At 66.0% G+C, this 18,751-nt stretch overlaps 4 protein-coding genes across 6 annotated transcripts in view; 3 read left to right on the forward strand and 1 right to left on the reverse strand.

Moving 5' to 3' along the window:
• Nucleotides 1–13,558, reverse strand: part of BET1L (Bet1 golgi vesicular membrane trafficking protein like) — a 15,872-nt gene extending 2,314 nt beyond the window's left edge. Inside the window, exons 1-4 of one of the 2 annotated variants that reach the window (XM_070053383.2) lie at nt 13,340–13,558; nt 12,341–12,432; nt 9,889–9,945; nt 7,428–9,783 (exon numbers count right to left, since the gene is read on the reverse strand). In XM_070053383.2, the coding sequence (XP_069909484.1) occupies nt 9,616–9,783; nt 9,889–9,945; nt 12,341–12,432; nt 13,340–13,358 (336 nt within the window). In that variant the 5' untranslated portion in view covers nt 13,359–13,558 and the 3' untranslated portion in view covers nt 7,428–9,615. Of the gene's footprint in view, nt 1–7,427; nt 9,784–9,888; nt 9,946–12,340; nt 12,433–13,339 lie in introns of those variants that run through there. The other variant, XM_089305859.1, reaches the window with a different exon arrangement.
• SCGB1C1 (secretoglobin family 1C member 1) lies at nt 1,902–2,803 on the forward strand. The gene is made up of 2 exons (XM_089305903.1): nt 1,902–2,063; nt 2,395–2,803. Exons 1-2 carry the CDS (start codon nt 2,009–2,011, stop codon nt 2,676–2,678), a joined length of 339 nt encoding a protein of 112 aa, XP_089162029.1. The 5' UTR covers nt 1,902–2,008; the 3' UTR covers nt 2,679–2,803.
• Nucleotides 4,384–6,626, forward strand: CIMAP1A (ciliary microtubule associated protein 1A). 2 transcript variants are annotated; one of them, XM_089305681.1, is made up of 6 exons: nt 4,384–4,631; nt 4,748–4,948; nt 5,233–5,334; nt 5,442–5,563; nt 6,034–6,174; nt 6,414–6,626. In XM_089305681.1, the coding sequence occupies exons 1-6, from the start codon at nt 4,523–4,525 to the stop codon at nt 6,501–6,503; spliced, it is 765 nt and encodes a 254-aa protein (XP_089161807.1). In that variant the 5' UTR covers nt 4,384–4,522; the 3' UTR covers nt 6,504–6,626. The 2 variants fall into 2 exon arrangements, with proteins under 2 accessions (XP_089161807.1, XP_089161864.1); XM_089305738.1 differs by lacking the exon at nt 6,034–6,174.
• On the forward strand, nt 13,551–18,646 carry RIC8A (RIC8 guanine nucleotide exchange factor A). Its single transcript, XM_070053305.2, has 10 exons — nt 13,551–14,145; nt 14,457–14,504; nt 14,590–15,180; nt 15,490–15,581; nt 15,867–16,017; nt 16,691–16,786; nt 16,871–17,015; nt 17,090–17,234; nt 17,472–17,591; nt 17,910–18,646. Exons 1-10 carry the CDS (start codon nt 14,062–14,064, stop codon nt 18,028–18,030), a joined length of 1,593 nt encoding a protein of 530 aa, XP_069909406.2. The 5' UTR covers nt 13,551–14,061; the 3' UTR covers nt 18,031–18,646.
• The last annotated feature ends 105 nt before the right edge of the window (nt 18,647–18,751 follow it).

The raw sequence follows: 18,751 nt of genomic DNA on the forward strand, positions 1-18,751 counted from the left end.
GAGCCTGCTATCCCGGTCAGGAGGACCTGGGTCTCTAGAAAAGCACGTGGCCCAACATTCAGGTTCCAAAGTTCCTTAGAAGTTACACCTGCCGTGGATATGGGGCTTGCTCTTCCTACAAGGGAGGTGGACAGGCTCACACACGCTGTGCCTGCAGTGGGGAACAAGGCGGGACTGACACGTGGGTCTCCCCACCCCCCTCCCCGGAGCCCAGCGAAAAAATCATTCCCACATGATACGAGACTTCTGGGTGAGCGCTCATGGAAGGGACAGTGATAGCAGGCACTCAGAACAGAGGGTGTAGCTGACGCTGGGTAGCTGGGAGAGCAAACGTGAGCATTGTTAGGAAAACCACACGCGTGTCAAATTTTGCAACCCAAACACTGCATTCCTTGAATGTACCTCGTGGAAATTCTCAAGTACGTGATATGGAAGGAGCCAGAATATTTCGAAAACACTGTCATAGTACCACATGAACCAATTAAACAGTGTCCCTCTAGGGTGAGGGTGAGGGTGAGGGTGACGGCTAGGGTGACGGCTAGGGTGGGGGTGACTGACGGAACCAGTTACAGTGTTTGAAGAGACACCCAAAGCACCACGGTGCACAGTGCACCTCAGGGGCAGTGGGTGCTTCAAGTCCTCTGCGGGGACGTCTTACAGGAAAGCACTTAGGGATGCACACACCAACACCGACTCGGAGCAGCACGCACAGTGGCACAGCAGGTGCAGCCGCAGCTGGGACGCCCTCACGCTGTTTCGGGTGCCCCTCCTCCCATGCAGCCTCTGCTGGTGACGGTCCGAGTGCTGGGGTCCCTGCCTCCCAGGTGGGAGACACGGGCGGTGTTCCTTGCTCACGGCTTGGGCTCTCGGGGGGAGGAAACAGACTTGGAGACCACACAGGGAAGCAAAGGGCACACCGCGGTCCAGTGCAGAACAAGAGAGGGAGGCGCCGAGCTGCAGCCTCTGCTCCAGGCACAGCCCCAGGGACCCTGCTCCCGATTCTGGGGGAGGTCCCGCCAGCCTGCAGGGGGTGCCTCCTGGGCACTTGCCAGGGCTTTCCCGCCGCCTCGCCGCTCCTCTACACACAGTTTGGCTCCATCCCAGCAAAAGGGCTGCAGGGGCCTACTGGGCGAGAACCACGACTCAGCGGCAGTGATGGGGCTCTGTGCCCTGCAAGAAAGCGCGGGACTGCTGCACACACAGCTGACGGGCAGGGTGGCCTCGGACGCCTCGAATGTGGGCAGGACAAGGTGTGAGGGCCCTGGAACAGGAGACCCTGCAGCAGGCTGGAGTCTGTGCGACACCATCAGCCACCAGGTGGCAGCAGGGGACGGGGGAGAGAGGAGCACCCCCGTGGGGCCAGCCCGCTGTCTCCATCCGAACTTCTCTCCCCCCACCGGCCTTCTCTGCTGCTCGGGCTGGGCTTAAAGAGAAAATACGTGTCCCCTCCTTCAAGTCCAGCGGGGGGACCCCAGGAGGGCCGCTGATGCCTGATGCTGCCTTCCGGGCCCTGGACCTATCACCCCAGGAAGCCCCTGGAGAACTCACCCCTGTCTACACACGTGGCCCACACCCCTCCTGTCTAGAACCCACACCATTCCCACCGCAGAACCCAGACACAGACCAGGCCACACAGCGTGTGGAGCAGAGGCGGGGTCCTCACCCAGACCCCACCACCCCCAGCCTCAAGGCCAAGTGGTAGCAGAGGCCCTGGCACCCAGGCCCCACTGCCCCTCCCCCCGACAGCCCATGACTGTCCTTCACCCAGCGTCTCACTCGGTTCCCACCCTGGGATTCTCATTCCCACTCTCCCCAAACCACCTGCCAGCTGCTCCTGACAGAGGAGCCCCAAGCTGGGTGCCACTTGGCACCACGGGGGGTCAGGACACGCCTCAGCCCTGCTCAGCTGCCAGGCCCTGACGGGCAGGTCCAGCCCGCCCCCTGGGGCACAGTGCCACCTGCTGAGGCATAAAACGCTGGGGCCGGCGGCAGTTCTGAGATCGTGGCCATGAAGGGGAACGGCGCCCTCCTGCTGGTGGTCCTCACGCTGTTCTGTGTCTGTGGTGAGTCTGTGGCTGGGCGGGCTGCTTCCTGCACCTGGACAGGGATGGGGGCGCTGGGAAGCTAGAATCCTGCTGTCAGGCCCCTGCCAGACCCGGGCCCCATCCAACCCCAATCCAGTGTGACAACAACCCTGGGGTCCAGGCCAGCCAGCCTCGTATCAGGAATGCCCCCACGCCAGAGGCTCAACTTTCCCTCCGGAGCAGGGAGGGGGGTGGCTGGGGAGGGGTCTTCAGACAGGTGGAGCCGGTGGCGGAACTCCTGGGGCAAGTGGGAGGCGGCAGAGGTCCCGGGGCACGACCTGTCCTGGCATCACCTCACCCCAATACTCAGGCCCAGCCACAGCGGAGGATGACAATGAGTTTTTCATGGAGTTCCTGCAAACGCTGCTGGTGGGGACGACGGACGAGCTCTTTGAGGGGCCGCTGGGCAAGTACAACGTCAACGAGGGTGCCAGGGCGGCACTGACGGAGCTCAAGTCCTGCCTGGACGGCCTGCAGCCCGTGCACAAGGAGGACTTGCTCAAGCTGCTGGTACTGGGGCCGGCAGGGCAGGGGCATCCCCTGATGGCCAGCCCCACACAGCACCCCAGGGTCCATGGGCCTGCTCCCCTCTGACTCAGGGCTACCCCATGAGGCACACCGGTGCCAAAGCACACCCACACACACACACAGCCATCCATGCACACACAGCACTGATAGGAGGGGGGGACCTCGAGGGGACAGAGCCCCCACCCCAGGGCTGGCCCAGGCCTGTCTGGTGGAGCTGTGCCTCAGCTCTGTGGGCCACACTGTCTGCCTTCCAGATGCAAGTGCTAGGCGGTGAGGATGGCTCCTAAGAGGACCTCGGCTGGGATCCGGGCAGCCCAGGGCCAGCCACGTGAGCAGCTGTGGACACGGCACCCTCCCGCTCCCTGCAACCATCCCGTGAATAAAGCTTCTGCAGCCCAGCTCTGGTTTCCGACTCTCCCTGCACAGGGGACACACCAGGGACACAGCCACACATGTGGATACACGCAGTCATACGTGTGGCCACACGAGCCACCACACAGAGGACACGCAGAGGGTACCCAGGGTGGACAGAAGGAGCCCAGGACAGAGCCTGGGGCAGGAGAGGGGAGGCAGAGCCAAGAAAGAGGAGCCCCGGGGCTGGGCACAGCACAAGGGCCCCCTGCTGGGCAAGTCCTGGGGTGTGGGGAGCAGTCCCTCCCCGAACTCACCCAAGGAGAATCTGCTGGAGAGAGACCCGTCTGGGCCCACAGGGTCCCCTGTGTCTGCTCACGAGGACCCCCAGGCCCCAGGGGATGGGTTCAGCCGGCAGTGGCACGGAGGGCTGGCAGGGTCTGCGAAAGATCAAAAGTGAGGGTGGGGCCGGCACTGTGGCAGAGTGGGTTAATCCACTGCCTGCAACACCGGCATCCCATGTGGGCACCTGTTGTGTCCTGGCCACCCCACTTCTGATCCAGCTCTCTGCTGTGGCCTGGGAAAGCAGTAGAGGACGGCCCAAGTGCTTGGGCCCCTGCACCCACGTGGGAGACTCAGAAGAAGCCCCTGGCTGCTGGCCTCAGACCAGCCCAGCTCTGGCTGTTGCAGCCATTAGGGGAGTGAACCAGAAGATGGAAGACCTCTCTCTCTCTCTCTCTTTCAAATAAGTGAATCAATCTGGGGGGGCACAAGCGTTAACCCTGGCCCGGATGCCAGCCTTTCCTGCGCCCGTTTCCCGCTCAGTGGTCTCTCCTGAGGGAAGGTTTGGGGTCCCCGTCCTCACCGTGGGACAGTCCAGGCCCTGTGCCCTCACTGCCCTGCCTTGCTACCACCATGAGGATCTCCCCCGGCAAGGGGGGAGATCTGGGGGGAGGGGTTCCTAAAGGGGGGCAGCAAGGGGGGCCCAGGCAGAGGCCATTGTCTTCATCACAAGGACTGTGATCTAGAACCCCCATCCGACAGAGCCACACTCCAGAGCCTGCCCCAGTCTGGAAGCCCCAGGGAGACAAGGAGGCCTTTGTCTCCATGCTCCTGTTGCAGGACCTCCCTGGCTCCAAGCCCGGGGGACAGAACCCCCTCTGACAAGGCCGGGTCCACAGGTTGCTCGGAGCCCACTCCTGCCTGGAAGAGGTCAGCACCCTCCCCGTCCTGCTGGCACTGCCCTGGCCAGGGAGGTCCCCATCGGTGCCAACCTGCTCCTCACTGACTCGTGCCCAGGGTCCTCTGAGCAGAAAGAACCAGCCCAGGGCCCCTTAGAGCTGGGAGGGCGATGGCAAGGTCTCGGGCAGAAAGCCCTCAGGCTGCATCCCTGCCTGGTCCCACCGCCCAGCCCTCGCGATCGTGTAGGACTCTGCAGCCTGGGGGTCTGCCCTGCCGGTGTCGGTGTCGGTGTCGGGACAGGGTGTGGGCAGGCTGGGAGGCGACGGGCTGGGGTCTCCCAGTACCTGCCACCCTCTCGTGTCTAGACAGAGCCGGCCATGGCAGAAGAAGTATGGGTGGGCACCTGGAGGCCCCATCGCCCCCGGGGGCCCATCATGGCCCTCTACAGCAGCCCTGGACCCAAGTACCTGATTCCACCCACCACGGGTAAGAGCTCGGGCCTGAGGGCAGGCGTGTGGTGGGTGGGCTCAGGAGCCAGGCCTGGGCGGTCCAGGGAGGGCTGGGGGTGGATGTGGGGTGAGCAGAGACTGTTGCGCCCACAGGATTCATGAAACACACGCCGACCAAGCTGCGTGCTCCAGCCTACAGCTTCCGCGGGGCCCCCATGCTCCTGGCGGAGAACTGCTCCCCAGGGCCCCGCTACAGTGTGAACCCCAAGATCCTGAGAACCGGCAAGGACCTCGGGCCCGCCTACTCCATCCTGGGGCGCTACCACACCAAGACCATGCTGACGCCCGGCCCAGGTGAGTGTCCCCGTCCCTCCCCACAGGGCAGGCCCCGGCCACGCAGTATCCGTGTGTTCAGCACAGCCAGACAAGGAGGCGGCCCAGGCAGAGGTCATCCTGAGACCCCTCTGAGACGCTGAGGCAAGTTGCGATCCTGGGGCCAGCTCCACGTCAGACTCTGCCCCCCACCCCCAGCCCCAAAGTCAGTGCTGGCATCCTGGGTAGCCCCAGTCACCCTGCCAGGGGACAAACTCAAGCCCCAGGCCCAGGCTGGGTGCTGTTCAGCAACTACCCCTCCCCAGGAGACTACTTTCCGGAGAAATCTACCAGGCACGTGTTCGACTCAGCGCCCAGTCACTCCATCTCCGCCCGGACCAAGACCTTCCGTGTGGACAGCACCCCAGGTCTGCACAGCCTGACGGGAGTCCCCGATGGCCGGGTTCCCGGGCTGGAGAGTCCGGAGGAGGAGCTGGTGAGCCTCGTGCTGGCTGAGGCTCTGTGTCCCCCACAGGCCCTGCTGCATACATGCTGCCCATGGTGATGGGGCCGCACACGGTCGGCAAGGTCTCCCAGCCCTCCTTCTCCATCAAGGGCCGAAGCAAGTTGGGCAGCTTCAGCGACGACCTGCACAAGGTAAGGAGACAGAGCGCTGCCCCCATGACCTCTGGGTGGGTGGCACTGCCCCGGGTGGGGAGCAGACCAGAAGGCAGAGGCCGTCTGCCAGTGTGGGAGACGACCAAGTGCTGACGACAGCTGAGGAGGGGTCTGGGGAGAGCAGGACGCTGTCTTAGAGCAGAAAAAAAGAGCCACCAACTGGACTGAGGGAGGAGGCCTCTGGCTGCGGAAACAGCCAGCTCAGAGGCCTGGGCAGTGTCAGCACCAGGCCAACAGGACAGCAGCCCAGCTCAGAGGGAAGAGGCCGCTGGCACCCGCGCATGCACACACTCCTCGTGGAAGGCGTGCGCCCACACACGCTGAGGTGTCACCGTGAGCAACACAGGCATAGGCCCTGGCGCGGAGCTGGCCCTGGGACCTGAGACCCACTGTGCCCTCTGGGGACAGGGCTGGGCAGACAGGGCCTCTCTGACCCCTTTTGCCTCCAGACCCCAGGCCCTGCAGCCTACCGCCAGCCCGACGTGCAGGCCACCAAGTTCAAGGCTCCGCAATACACCATGGCTGCCCGCGTGGCACCCCCAGGGGACAAGACCCTCAAGCCAGGACCTGGAGCCCACAGCCCTGAGAAGGTCCAAGAAGGGCACAGACCAGAGGGGTGGGGGCGTTCCCAGCACTTGCCCCAGAGGAAGTCCTTTAGGTCCATGGCACCAGAGCCCCTGGTCACCACCACCTGCCCAAACATGTGGTGGTCAAGGTGGCCAGTGCCGTGCCTAGGCCTGGCAGTCACCTTTGCAACCCAGCCCACCAGGGTAGGGCCCGTGGGTGGGGGCAGGGGTGCCGGCTCTCCTCACAGCCACTTCTCCCCCAGGTGACCCTGACCAAGCCCTGTGCACCCATCGTCACCTTCGGCATCAAACACTCCGACTACATGACACCCCTGGTGGTGGACGTGGAGTAGCCCGGCCTCAGCCCTGGGCACAGCTGTGGCTGGTCTGGGCCTGCAGGGCAGGCCAGACCATTTGGACCACTGACCGGTGATCCAGCTATTTTTCTATGCTATTTCCCAATTGCGAATCTTGTTTCCCGCGGTGCCCAAGTTATTTAATAAATCATGGATTCCATTAGGACAGGTTTTGTCTTTGGGAAGAATCAAGCTTTTTCAGGAAGCAGCCCCAGTGCGCTGTCAGTGCTGGCAGACAGGAGGCTGCTCCTGGCTTCCAGAACCTGGGGTGTGTGCGGGGCAGACGGGAGGGCCTGGAAGCCTGACGCCCTCCTCCCACCAGCTGCCCACGGACACTGGGGCTCTTGCAGTAACTGCCCTCCCTCTCAAAGACAGGGGCTGTCTGCCCCCTTGAACCTGGGCTGGGCCTGCCCTGAGTAACCTGGTACACCAGAAGTGACGCAGACTGGTCCCATCCACCGCCACGTTGGGAAGCAGCACTGTGCACGTGGGGCCAGTCAGGTTCCCAGCCAAGGCGTGGGCACCCTGGCCCTGACCGCCAGACCCTGCATGAGCCGCAGCCCCAGCCCAGCATCTCCATGCTCCGCCCACGTCCCAGCACAATCGACACACAGGGAGGAAGGAGTGTGGCCCCTCTGGGCCTTATGTGTTGGGGTCTCACTGCAGATGGGGCAGGGGGTGGCCGATGGAAGGCCGCCCATCAAACACAATGGGGACTGTCTGCTGCATCCTCTCAGGCCTGCACGCCTTGTCATGTGACCCCCAGGGGTAAGGACGTCATCCCCACCTGAGCTGCGGGAACTTGGGGAGCAGGTGGTGGACAGTCTGCCGCAGCCTTGCACAAGGCAGCCCTGGGCGGGGGCTGAGTGAGGGGATACACCCAGGGCCCGCTCCAGAACAGGAACGAGGACACAGCACGTGTTTACTTCTGATGCTGCGATGTTTATTTCGCTTCTCCAGAGCCGAGACACCTTATTCTTGGTGGCACAGAGCCTGGCACTCTGTCCTCACCTGGAGGGGAGACCCCAAGGTCTTTTTTTTTGGCTTGCTGGCACCAGAGGTTGAAGTCAATAAAACCCTTATCCACAGAGCTGGGTACGGGGTCCCTCAGGACAGTGGTCTGGCAGTCATGGTGGGGCTGCCATCCCTCCATGGGGCCCACCCTGATGTAAGGACAATGACAAATGAGACAGGAGCTACAACCCAGGCCCCAACACAGCCGGAAGAGCTGCCAGGAGCCCCACAGTGAGCAGCGGGGAGGAAGACGGAGACCTGAGGAGAGGGGCATTAGTGCTTCTCTGGATGGGAGTCGCGGAGGCACAAACCCAGACTCCCAGTGGGCATTGGCAACAGCTGAGTGGTGCCTGCTGGGCAGGAGCTCCCCTGCTCAGCAGTGACTTCGGGAAGCACAAGTGGGCACGTGGCGTAGAGCACAGGTTCCAAAGGCTATGCCGAGTCTGTGGTGGTGCACAGGACCCTGGGAAGTGACGGTGACGTAAGCCTGCAAAGGGACAACCACGGACCAGGCAGAAGCCAGCCCAGCTCAGCCCAGCCTAGGGGGTTCCAGGGAACATCAAACCCCAGAGGGTGGCGGTGGGGCTCGGACCTGGTTGCATGTGGAAGGAGGTCAGGGTACAAACCTCCCTCCAGGTGAGATAAGGGGGCCGCAGTGACTGTGGAGGGGTGGGTGCCCAGGCAATAGCACGATAGCAGACCTCAGAGGAGGAAGCTCTGGACAGACAGGACACAGTGTGGCCCCAGGTGGGTGGACGGTCAGCCAACGATCCTTAGGCGAGAGGAGCCACCAGGAAGCAGAGAATCAGGACAGAGGAGGGTACAAAGCCACATGGTCCCTTCCTTGAAGGCACAGTTAGGCAATGACAAGGGTGCCGGGAGGCTCCACGTGGGGCAGGAAGAAGTCACCGGCCCTGCCGGCCCGTGGCTGCCTGTGTGAACATGGGGCTGGCCAAGCAGGCAATGAGGGCCAGGGCAGCCTCCAGAGGCTGGGGGCGAGAAGCGGGGTGGGCACTGTGGCACAGTGGGTTAAGCCACGCCTGCGATGGTGGCACCCATACGAGTGGTGATTCAAGCCCGGGCAGCTTTACTTCCAATCCAGCTCCCCACTGCTGCACCTGGGAGGGCAGCAGAGGCCGGCCCAAGTGCCTGGACTCCTGCCTCACAACAGGAGACCCGGACGGCGTTCCAGGCTATGGTTTTGGGCTGGCCCAGCTCCAGCCACGGCAGCCATTTGAGGGGTGAAATCAGCAGATGAACAATCTTTCACTCTCACACTCTGCCTCTCAAAGAAATCCTTTTTTAAAAAAGGCTAACAGGGGACCCAGAGCTCCACGGCCCCAGCAAGGTGAGAGTGGCTACAGGAGGAAGACCAGGCTCGGCGGAGCAGCAAACCGTGCGGCAACTGCCAACAGATGCGGTGAAAGTCCTCTCAGGGACACCCCCCCCCCCCAAACAAAACATACACTCTGCGCCTGACTCGGCAGCACCAGACGCGCCAGCCTCCAGGTCTGTTCTGGAGACACATCTCCCGGGCGGGTCCTGAGCCCCAGAACCTGGGTTTCTGCTCCCCGACGCTTGGCTGCAGGACAGGGAGGGGTCCTGGGCACCCCCAGCCCTCCCCAAAGGTCCGGCTTCACCTACAGGATTCCTAGCACACACTGGCACCCGACCCCAGCAGCCCTGGCCAGGCGGAGGAAGGAGGAGGAGGAAGCGGCTCGCCGTGGTCAGGCCGCAGCCCCTGGCCCTGCCTGCTGCAGGCTCAGGTGACAGGCCTCACTGGGCAGGTCCAGGACAGAGAAGCCTTCACCTGCCAGAACCCCAAGGGCTGGGAGGAGCTGCTCTGCCCAGACAAGCCACGGCCCCGAGGGCAGGGGTGGGAGTCGGGCCTCGGTCTCCCCAGGTGAAAGGCCTCTTCCACACACGGCCACGCCCACAGCAGCTCCTGAGGACGGAGGCGGCACAGGCAGCCGCCTCACAGCAAGAAGATTCCTGACCCACGACCACGATTTCAAAGGAGGATTTTGCAGGCACATCCTCCGGAGCCCAGTGTGCCAAGTGGGGAAGACACCGGCTGCTCCTGGCTCCTGCCGGCTCACGTCCTTGCCCTTGACAAGAGGTAGGAGAGGATGAAGAAGACCACGATCAGGCCCACGGCCATGCCACACAGAAGCTTCCGGTTGTCTCGCCCGGACCGTGCCATCGAAGAGAAGCGCTTCACGCTCCCCGTGAGCAGGCTGGTCATGCTCGTGAAATCCGAGTCCTGCAGGAGGAGGCCCAGCAGGTCACGTGCGGCAGTGCCCACGACCCACTGCCCCAGGGCTGGGGGGCACAGCTGCCTGTGGCCTCCACGACCACAGAGCCTTACCATGCCATCCAGGTACCGGTTCTGGTCCTCCGCATCCCTATCGATGTCCAGGGCCAGCTGTCGGGACAGAGACGGCAGAGCAAATGTGGCGCTTGCTCTCCCTCAGGACAGCCAGAGCCTGCTGACAGGGCAGCCAGACACGGTGCCACCAGCCGCCCAGGACCTCACAAGGTGAACACAGCAGTGGACAGCACAAGCAGGAGCCCGGGCCCCCACCCTCCTCCAGCTACAGCAGTGGACAGCACAAGCAGGAGCCCGGGCCCCCACCCTCCTCCAGCTACAGCAGTGGGCAGGACAAGCAGGAGCCCGGGCCCCCACCCTCCTCCAGCTACAGCAGTGGACAGCACAAGCAGGAGCCCGGGCCCCCACCCTCCTCCAGCTACAGCGGTGGACAGGACAAGCAGGACCCCGGGCCCCCACCCTCCTCCAGCTACAGCAGTGGGCAGGACAAGCAGGACCCCGGGCCCCCACCCTCCTCCAGCTACAGCAGTGGACAGCACAAGCAGGAGCCCGGGCCCCCACCCTCCTCCAGCTACAGCAGTGGGCAGGACAAGCAGGACCCCGGGCCCCCACCCTCCTCCAGCTACAGCGGTGGGCAGGACAAGCAGGAGCCTGGGCCCCCACCCTCCTCCAGCTACAGCAGTGGACAGCACAAGCAGGACCCCGGGCCCCCACCCTCCTCCAGCTACAGCAGTGGGCAGGACAAGCAGGACCCCGGGCCCCCACCCTCCTCCAGCTACAGCGTTGGGCAGGACAAGCAGGACCCCAGGCCCCCACCCTCCTCCAGCTACAGCGGTGGGCAGGACAAGCAGGACCCCGGGCCCCCACCCTCCTCCAGCTACAGCAGTGGACAGCACAAGCAGGACCCCGGGCCCCCACTCTCCTCCAACTACAGCAGTGGGCAGGACAAGCAGGAGCCCGGGCCCCCACCCTCCTCCAACTACAGCAGTGGGCAGGACAAGCAGGAGCCCGGGCCCCCACCCTCCTCCAGCTACAGCAGTGGACAGCACAAGCAGGAGCCCGGGCCCCCACCCTCCTCCAGCTACAGCAGTGGACAGCACAAGCAGGAGCCCGGGCCCCCACCCTCCTCCAACTACAGCAGTGGGCAGGACAAGCAGGAGCCCGGGCCCCCACCCTCCTCCAGCTACAGCGGTGGGCAGGACAACCAGGAGCCCGGGCCCCCACCCTCCTCCAGCTACAGCAGTGGGCAGGACAAGCAGGACCCCAGGCCCCCACCCTCCTCCAGCTACAGCGGTGGGCAGGACAAGCAGGAGCCTGGGCCCCCACCCTCCTCCAGCTACAGCGGTGGGCAGGACAAGCAGGACCCCGGGCCCCCACCCTCCTCCAGCTACAGCAGTGGACAGCACAAGCAGGACCCCGGGCCCCCACCCTCCTCCAGCTACAGCAGTGGGCAGGACAAGCAGGAGCCTGGGCCCCCACCCTCCTCCAGCTACAGCGGTGGGCAGGACAAGCAGGAGCCTGGGCCCCCACCCTCCTCCAGCTACAGCAGTGGGCAGCACAAGCAGGACCCCGGGCCCCCACCCTCCTCCAGCTACAGCAGTGGGCAGGACAAGCAGGAGCCTGGGCCCCCACCCTCCTCCAGCTACAGCAGTGGGCAGCACAAGCAGGACCCCGGGCCCCCACCCTCCTCCAGCTACAGCAGTGGGCAGGACAAGCAGGAGCCTGGGCCCCCACCCTCCTCCAGCTACAGCGGTGGGCAGGACAAGCAGGAGCCTGGGCCCCCACCCTCCTCCAGCTACAGCAGTGGGCAGGACAAGCAGGACCCCGGGCCCCCACCCTCCTCCAGCTACAGCAGTGGGCAGGACAAGCAGGACCCCGGGCCCCCACCCTCCTCCAGCTACAGCAGTGGACAGGACAAGCAGGAGCCCGGGCCCCCACCCTCCTCCAGCTACAGCAGTGGGCAGGACAAGCAGGACCCCGGGCCCCCACCCTCCTCCAGCTACAGCGGTGGACAGGACAAGCAGGAGCCCGGGCCCCCACCCTCCTCCAGCTACAGCAGTGGACAGCACAAGCAGGACCCCGGGCCCCCACCCTCCTCCAGCTACAGCAGTGGGCAGGACAAGCAGGAGCCCGGGCCCCCACCCTCCTCCAGCTACAGCGGTGGGCAGGACAAGCAGGACCCCGGGCCCCCACCCTCCTCCAGCTACAGCGGTGGGCAGGACAAGCAGGAGCCCGGGCCCCCACCCTCCTCCAGCTACAGCAATGGACAGGACAAGCAGGACCCCAGGCCCCCACCCTCCTCCAGCTACAGCAATGGACAGGACAAGCAGGACCCCGGGCCCCCACCCTCCTCCAGCTACAGCAGTGGGCAGGACAAGCAGGAGCCCGGGCCCCCACCCTCCTCCAGCTACAGCGGTGGACAGGACAAGCAGGACCCCGGGCCCCTATGCTCCTTCAGCCCACTCCCCAGGGCGCCCGCTGGAGCACTGACCGATTTGAGCCTGCTGACTTTGGAGGCCAGGCTGTCGGCCATGCGCTTGTTCTCCCGGTCTAGAAGCTCCTCCACAGCTCCCGGGCTCTGAGCTACGAGAAAAGAAAGGCTGAGGAGCCTAAGCCCACCCATGTCTGTGCTGGGCACGTCCAGACCCAACCCAGCTCCTGGCGGCAGAGCTTGTGCAGGTGAGACAGGCTGTGTGGCACCTGTCACGTGGGCCCACATCCTGTCCACACGGCGCCTGTCACGTGGGCCCACATCCTGTCCACATGCAGGGCCGGTGGGCAGCATCTCTGGGAGCTGGGATCAAGCTGGGGTACTGGGGAGATGCAACACCTGCCCCCCAACCGTCAACTGCGCCTGCGCCCAGCAGTGACAGGAAGGCGGGCGGCCCCCGGGGACCAGGTCCTCAAGCGGTGACCAGTGATCAGCATAGGACCAGGGAAGCCCACCCGAGGACAGGTCCTTGGGCTGCCTGACTCGACACCCCACCCCACCCCACACGGGGCCTCCTCCCACGCTCGGGGCGCAGGCTTGGCCGAGCTCCCGTTACATCGGCGCGGAGTAGACCGGCCCCGCACAGTGCGCGAGGTTCACGCCGGCTTCCTGCCGCCCATGGGGGGGGGGGGGCAGCCCGCCCAGGCCCCAACGCAAGGGGCGCCAGCGCCCTCACTGCTCCGCGTTCGGAGTCACTTCAGACAAGAACACGGACTCCAAGCGGGAGAACGGGGCCCAGCCGTGTCCAGGCTGCGGCCGGCCCCGAGCCCGCACGGAAGGAGCGGCACGCCCGCGTCCCAGGCCCGGGCCCGCGAACCCCGCAGGCGCACGCAGCAGAGGGCCCGGCGCCCCCTCACCGCGTCCCGGGTCCGGCCGGGGGCAGCGCAGGCCGGAACTCGGCTCCGCCCCCACTCCGCCCGGCGGGGTCTTCCCCGCCGGTAACCCGCCCCCGCGGGCAGAGGCTTCGACGCCGGCCCGGCCTGACCCTTCCGCGCTCACCCCGAGCCCAGTCGGCCATGGCGCTCCGCTTCTGCCCCGCGGTCCCAGGCACTCCGCCGCCGCCGGCGCCTGACGTGGCGCAGGTACTAGGACTGGGCTTCGGGCCTGGGCCCGGCCAGCGAGCGCCCGGCCTCCGCGGTGCCCACCCCCTGCCCCGCCCCGTCCCGTCCGCCTCGGACCCACTCGACTTCCGCCCGGGACGCCGGGGTCGAGGGGCGCCGTGCCGCGGGGGCGCCCGGAAACGGAGGCGGGGCAGCCTGCGCTTGCGGCGCTGGTTGGTTACTCGCCGTGCCAGTCACATCTGCGCGTACGCTCGCAGGGGGCGTGGCGGGTCCGCCGCGGGGGACGGCCCGGGCGGGGCGGGGCGAGGACGGCCGCTCGCGCGGCTGCCGCCGTCGCCCCGCGCCTCCCTCCCGGCCGCCAGTCCTCGCGGCTTCTGCCCCCGCAATGCCCCCTCCTCGGAGCTCCGCCTGAGTCCTGGCGCCGGGGCCGCCCCGCGGCTCGCGCGGCCGGCCTCGCGCTCCGCGGCGTCGGAACCCGGGGGCGCGGTCGAGCCCCGCGAGCGGGGCGGGGACGGAAGGGGCGGTGGCCGCCGAGCCGGCCTCCCGCGCTGGTCCCGCCCGCGGCGCCGCGCACGCCGGGGCGCGGGGCTTCCGGGCCAGGGCGGGGCCGGCGGACGCGGCCCGGGAGCGCGGGGCGAGGTTCTCTCTCGCCTGCCGGGCATGGAGCCCCGGGCGGTGGCGGACGCCGTGGAGGCGGGCAAAGAGGACGAGGTGGTGGAAGCCCTGCGGGCGTACAACCGCGAGGTGAGGGGGCGCTGGGCGGGTGTAGACCCTGCCGCCGGGTGGCGGGCGGCGCTGAGCGGGTGTAGACCCTGCCGCCGGGTGGCGGGCGGCGCTGAGCGGGTGTAGACCCTGCCGCCGGGTGGCGGGCGGCGCTGAGCGGGTGTAGACCCTGCCGCCGGGTGGCGGGCGGCGCTGAGCGGGTGTAGACCCTGCCGCTGGGTGGCGGGCGGCGCTGAGCGGGTGTAGACCCTGCCGCCGAGCCGCGGGCGGCCCCCTCCGAGGGGCGCGGGTCCCAGCCCCACCGGACTTGGGCCCGCCGGCTCTCTCCGCAGCACTCCGAGAGCTTCGCCTTTGACGACGCCCAGCGGGAGGACCGGAAGGTGAGTGCGGGGCCGAGGCGGTGCGGGCTGCGGCCGCGAGGCGCCGGGAGAGGCCCCGTGGAACCGCTCCTCTCCTCGCCCGCAGAGACTCGCGGAGCTGCTGGTCGCGGTCCTGGAGCGCGGCCTGCCCGCCGCCCACCGCGTCACCTGGCTGCAGAGTGTCCGCATCTTGTCCCGCGACCGCGGCTGCCTCGAGCCGTTCTCCAGCCGCCGCAGCCTGCAGGCCCTGGCCGGCTATGCCGGGGTCGCCCCCTCGGAGGGGCGCGTGCCCGAGCGCGCAGACATGGACGTCGTCCTCGAGGCCCTCAAGTGCCTGTGCAACCTCGTGCTGAGCAGCCCCGCGGCGCAGGTGCTGGCCGCCGAGGCCCGCCTGGTGGCCCGGCTCGCCGAGCGCGTGCGGCTGTGCCGGGAGCCGCGCCTCCCGCACGACGTGCGGTTCTTCGACCTGCGGCTGCTCTTTCTGCTGACGGCGCTGCGCGCCGACGTGCGCCAGCAGCTGTTTGAGGAGCTGCGGGGAGTGCACCTGCTGACCGAGGCCCTGCAGCTGACGCTGGGCGTGGGCCCGGAGGAGAGCCCGCCCGCCCTCCTCCCCCCGCAGGAGACCGAGCGGGCCATGGAGATCCTCAAAGTGCTCTTCAACATCACCTTCGACTCGGTCAAGAGGGAGGTGGACGAGGTGAGAGCCGGCGGACCGGGCCTGCTGCTCGGGGTGTGAGACGGGGCGAGGGCAGGGAGACGTCCCAGCTCGGGGAGTGGGGCCAGGGCGTGCAGCGACTTTACTGAGTGGCATCCAGTGGGTTCTCAAGCCAGGAAGTGTACTTGGAGCACCACGCTGAGGGCACATGTGGCGTGGTCAGGGCAGCGCAGCCCGGGCGCTGGGGAGGGTCTAGTCCTGGGCACGTGGTCAGGCGGGTGCGGTGGGCACTGCAGAGGTGCGGCCTGGAGTGGTAGTGACGGGGACGCGTGGGGCTTCCTCTCTGGTCAGGAAGACGCTGCCCTGTACCGGTGCCTGGGGACCCTGCTGCGGCACTGTTTGATGGTGGCTGCTGCTGGAGACCGCACAGAGGAGTTCCACGGGTGAGGGCGGGGCACGTGGCCGGACCCGCGGCAGGGACTTGGCGGTGGGAGGGGAGGTACAGTCTTGAGAGCAGCGTGGCCCCTTGCCCCCACTCTTGGTGGCTGGAGCCCGGGGCAGCCTTGATTCTGATTGGTGCCTTCGCAGCAGGGCCCCTGAGAGCATCCCAGCCTTGCTCCCTGCGCTGCCGCTCAGGGCCCCAGACACTGGCTCACACCATGTGTGGCACCTGCAGGGTGTCCCCAGGGCCTGCACCCGTGTCCTAACGCTGCCCCCTCTGCGCCCAGCCACACGGTGAACCTGCTGGGGAACCTGCCCCTCAAGTGTCTGGACGTTCTGCTTGCCCTGGAGCCTCAGGAAGGCTCCCTGGAGTTCATGGGCGTGAACATGGACGTGCTGCAGGTCCTGCTCGGCTTCCTGGAGAAGCGTCTGCTGCAGGTAGGCGGGGCGCCTGCCACAGACACCCCAGTGGCTCTGGCCTGGTGTTTCTGTGCCGGCTGCAGCGGTGTGATTTGTCTCCTGAGAAGCGTTTCAGAGTCCCCTGGCACAGACATGCACACCTCTGCTGACCGCCATGGGGGAGCTCCCGGGTCCAGCAGTGCTCCTCATCTTCAGGTCTCTGTGGCTCCCCCCGAGTGATCCTGAGAAGCCCCTGGCCCATGCATGTTGCATGGCCCGAGCGAAAGATGTTCTCAGTGAGGGGGGAGCTGGCGTTGGACCCCTGGCTGTGGCCGGCTGTCCCGGAGCTGCTGCCACCACCACTGGAGCTGGGGTCCCTTGAGCTCGCGAAGGAGGCTGGGCGGGACAGGAGTGACGTCGCCGCAGGGGCCATGTGCTTCGGGGCGCAGCAGCCCTGAATGTCCTCAGTCCTGGTTCAGCTGCGGAAGCTCGCAGCAGTCGGGACTCGGGACGCTTTCTGGTCTGAGTTGGGTCCTGTGCCTGCTCCTTTCACAGCTGACACATGGTCATCACCGGCTCTTGTCCTTGGCTGGCTGACTGGGGCAGGGTGAGGGGGCTTCTTCCCAAGCCCTGGTTGCCAAGACCAGCTGGGGTGGTGTCCAGGCCTTGAGGCCGGTGGGGGCACAGCATGGTGACCGAGACTCCTCTGCAGACACACAGGCTGAAGGAGGGTGTCGCCCCTGTGCTGAGCGTGCTGACCGAGTGTGCCCGCATGCACCGCCCGGCCAGGAAGTTCCTGAAAGCCCAGGTATGTGGCAAAGAAGCAGGCGCTCCAGGAATGGGGGCGGGCCTTGGGCACAGACCCCAGGCTCAGGGCCAGCTGCCTCCCCAGGTGCTGCCCCCGCTGCGGGACGTGAGGACCCGGCCCGAGGTGGGGGATCTGCTGAGGAACAAGCTCGTCCGCCTCATGACGCACCTGGACACGGACGTGAAGCGGGTGGCCGCCGAGTTCCTGTTCGTCCTGTGCTCTGAGAGTGGTGAGTGGGGGAGCCCAGCCCTGCCCCACTTGCCCCAGCCGCGTTGGAACACGCACGTGTGCCTTGTTCCTCAGTGCCCCGATTCATCAAGTACACGGGCTACGGGAACGCTGCTGGTCTCCTGGCCGCCAGGGGCCTCATGGCAGGAGGCCGACCGGAGGGCCAGTACTCGGAAGACGAGGACACGGACACAGACGAGTACAAGGAAGCCAAGGCCAGGTGCGTACGTCCCTACTGCCCAGGGTCCACTGTGTGGTGGGCAGGACGGGGTCTCAGGCAGGTGTGTCCGAGTGATGTGTCGGCCTGACGAGACAGCAGAGACTGGTGCCCCTACAGGGAGGCCTCGGGTCTCCTGCCCGTTCAGGCCTGGGCAGGAAGCTGTGGGAGCCGCCTGCCTAGGTAGGCCCTCCTGTCCTGGAGCCACTCATTGCCCGTGTTCCCTCTCCTGGGGAGCAGCATAAACCCAGTGACCGGGAGGGTGGAGGAGAAGCCGCCCAACCCCATGGAGGGCATGACGGACGAGCAGAAGGAGCACGAGGCCATGAAGCTGGTGAACATGTTTGACAAGCTCTCCAGGTGCGTGGCACGGGGAGGAGGGCGTGCAGTCCCAGGACGGGTGAGCTGGCGCGTGAGCCCTGGGAGGTGGGATCAGGGGGCTTAGGATTCTGAGGTTGGAGGTCCCCCGGGGGGAGTGGAGATGTGATCCGCGCTGTGCCCATCATGGGCAGAGCTGATAAACATAGAGATTGCCTAATGTCTCAAAACCAGTAAGGGGCAGTAGTTGGGCTTGGGCCCAATTAACACAAGGTCTCACCAAAGCTTCCCGTTCATGGCAGGGGCGGGGGCAGCGTGAGCGGTACACTTGGCCCAGCCTCCTGCACTTCTCTCCTGCAGGCAGAAAGTCATCCAGCCCATGGGGATGAGTCCCCAGGGTCACCTCACATCCCTGCAGGAGGCCATGTGCGAGACCATGGCCGGGCAGCTCTCCTCCGACCCTGACTCGGACCCTGACTGAGGAAGGCCCCCTCTCTGCCCCTTCAGAACTGGTGCTGCTTCTGGAGCTGTCCCAGGGGCCGCAGGCCGGGGAAGCTTCGTCCCACCGGCCCCTGGGCCCCGTGCCTCTCTCTTCCCTCCCAAGGTTCTGCTTGTGATTCGCCGCAGGTCCAGTTTCCTGTCCCCAGGACCTGACGGTCTTGTCCTGCTGTAACTCTGGGCACTTGATTTCCACAAATGAAGTTGTTTTCTCTCACGTGTGCCAAGAGGGTTTGGGCAGAGACTGCCCTGGATGACAGAGAAGCATGTGAAAGGCGGGCAGGGGCAGATGTGGGTGCGTGTTTGGGGCTGGCCAGAGCGCCGTGGGGCACGTGCTCACCTCACGGGGGGAAAGAAGCTGCTAGCATTTTATGCACAAAGACGTCTCAAACACACTGTTCTTCCAAGGCCCGTTGTTTCTGTCCCCACTGAGCTCAGGACTAGTGGCCTCTTCTGCTCTCTCTGGCCCTTGTCACAGCCGAGTCCTGACCCTTCCCACCAGCTGAGACGTAAATGCCTCTCATGAAACCGTAAGTCGAGATCTTGAGGTTCCTGAAATCCACAGAAACATCTACAATAAAGACGGTTTTGGGCAAGAATGTGTGTCTGAATTTATGTAAAACAGAAAGTAAAGGGGAAGTAGAAATACACTCTCCCTAGAGCTCGGCCCTGTTCGATGGCCACCGTTTTTGTTCTCACTGGGG

The sequence above is a fragment of the Oryctolagus cuniculus genome, chromosome 1 (assembly GCF_051225735.1).
Source record: "Oryctolagus cuniculus isolate XC-2025 breed Fujian yellow rabbit chromosome 1, ASM5122573v1, whole genome shotgun sequence".
Classification (NCBI taxonomy): Eukaryota; Metazoa; Chordata; class Mammalia; order Lagomorpha; family Leporidae; genus Oryctolagus; species Oryctolagus cuniculus.